The sequence below is a fragment of the Frankliniella occidentalis genome, unplaced genomic scaffold (assembly GCF_000697945.3).
Source record: "Frankliniella occidentalis isolate FOCC.00 unplaced genomic scaffold, Focc_3.1 Scaffold33, whole genome shotgun sequence".
Lineage (NCBI taxonomy): Eukaryota > Metazoa > Arthropoda > Insecta > Thysanoptera > Thripidae > Frankliniella > Frankliniella occidentalis.
In genome coordinates this window covers 336,639-338,476 of record NW_026267163.1, presented here as the reverse complement: position 1 = coordinate 338,476, position 1,838 = coordinate 336,639, and the positions used below count along the sequence as shown (strand labels likewise).

Sequence of the window (1,838 nt, the reverse complement as noted above, 5' to 3'; positions counted from 1 at the left end):
GCGCGCCGGGTGCAGCAGGAGCAGACGCAGCTCAGCCTGGTGCTGGTGTCGTGGCTGCTGCTCGGCACTCTGCTCGCGCCGTTGCTCGTCTACGTGCTGCTACACGTCCGCGCGCGGCCCTGGGCGCGTGCGCAGCCTTTCGTCATCTGGTGAGTGTACTGTAGCTGTCGGCTGTCGCCGAAGCAGCGCCACAGTGGGATATCTCGCTTGATGGTGACGCGAGACCTTCCGCCCCTGTCTTCAGGCTCGGCGTGGACCCGGACGAGGACGCTGGCCCCAGTGAGCTCGGCCCGGCGCGGTACTTCCTGAGCAGGTCGGGGGTGACTCCGGTCGCGGGGCCCACGGCCACACCTCCCGCCCGGCTCGGCCAGAGGGTGTCCGCCCCCATGCCGCAGCTCCCTGCCGGCCGAGGCCTCCTCGCCGACCTTCGCCTGGACGGCGCGGACGCCGTCGTGGAGGGTGGCAAGTCGCCGTGCGCCGGCTGGAGGCCGCGGCCCTGGAACACGGGCAAGCAGGGGCCCCGAGCGCGGGAGGAGCTTCGCGGTGGCGGCAGGGAGGATCCGAGGAGGGACTCGAGGGGCGGCCTGGGCTGGCGGGCGTGCCGCTCCATCTGACGAGAAACGACGGAACACTCTTTCTCTCTCGTTCTCTTTCGCAAAGATATAAAAAAAGTAAAATCTCTAATTTTTCTAAAGATGTACACCTTTTTTTTTATATACTTACATCCACCAAAGGACGAAATATCCCCGGCCTTGAGCCGACTGGTGCTGGTGCTCGGGCCCTAATTACAGCGACACGCCCGGACACTTCTGCGCGCGGGGAGGCCGGCGGGGGGTGGGGAGGGGGTCAGCAAACGTCAGGGATTTCTTTAATTCGCTTTGTTACTACTCGATAACTTTCCCCCCGGTGCACGGACCGGAAGAGCTGCTCCGAGTCGGGGAAGCGGGTCAAAGCGAGGCAGATTTCCGAGGCCTTTTCCTTTTGTTTTTGTTCTTCTCCTCCCCATTGCCCTTCCTTGTTATCAGCGTCTCATACGACCTGCTGCTTCTCCTCACCGTGACATGTCTACACGCAGCAACAGGAAGCTGCTCAGGATGGAAAGTAGCGCGACGCGGCGTCGATACAAAAGGAAAAAAACTAGACCCGTTAAGACCCAATTACTCAGCACTCGCGAGGAAATCTGCAACGCGGCAGTCAAAGTTCGGTACATCATTAGTCGTAATTGCCGAAAAAAAATTCCTGCCGAATTGCCAATTGCCGTCACTTTCTCGTCAACGTGATGGGACCACTCCGTAATGCCTGATCCTGCCAGCCCACCCCCTCCCAACCCGCTCTCCAGGGGGACCGTTTTGAATGCAGCAGAATGTCCCGGGAGCGGCCGAGCGGCCCCCTCCCCCGGCTCCACCGTGCTCGCCCGGCCCCGCCAAAGGCCCGTTCTAATCTATCAACTGACTCCCGCTGTTCGCCTCAAAGTGAAGCCGCCGCCGTGTCTTCGGCGAGCGCACGGCCCCCAGGGGAGGTGGTGGAAAAGGGGGGGGGGGCTTTGGAGTTTATGGCATGTTTGGTCCAACGCTGGCTGACGCTGGCTGACGCTGGCCAGGGTAGCTACTACTACTGGCGAGCAGCCGAGCCCAATCATTGCTTCGGGCCGCCCCGTGCTGCCGCCGCCGCCGCCGCTGCCGCACAGTTTGGCCGGCGGCTCCCTCGCCCGACTGAGCAAGGGGTGCCAGCCCGCGGCCCAGCGCCCGCGAGCCTGGCGGAGCCCGAGACCGGCACAGACACAGCAATCCGACTGCTGATTCCAGTAGCAGTGTGGTCACAGTCACTCCCCCCCCCCC

At 63.2% G+C, this 1,838-nt stretch overlaps 1 protein-coding gene across 1 annotated transcript in view; it reads left to right on the top strand.

The window, feature by feature from the left end:
- Positions 1-650, top strand: part of LOC113208410 (uncharacterized) — a 20,868-nt gene extending 20,218 nt beyond the window's left edge. Inside the window, exons 2-3 of the mRNA XM_052265973.1 lie at positions 16-149; positions 245-650. Coding sequence (XP_052121933.1) covers positions 16-149; positions 245-614 — 504 coding nt within the window. The 3' untranslated portion in view covers positions 615-650. The remainder of the gene's footprint in view (positions 1-15; positions 150-244) is intronic.
- Positions 651-1,838: the final 1,188 nt, after the last annotated feature.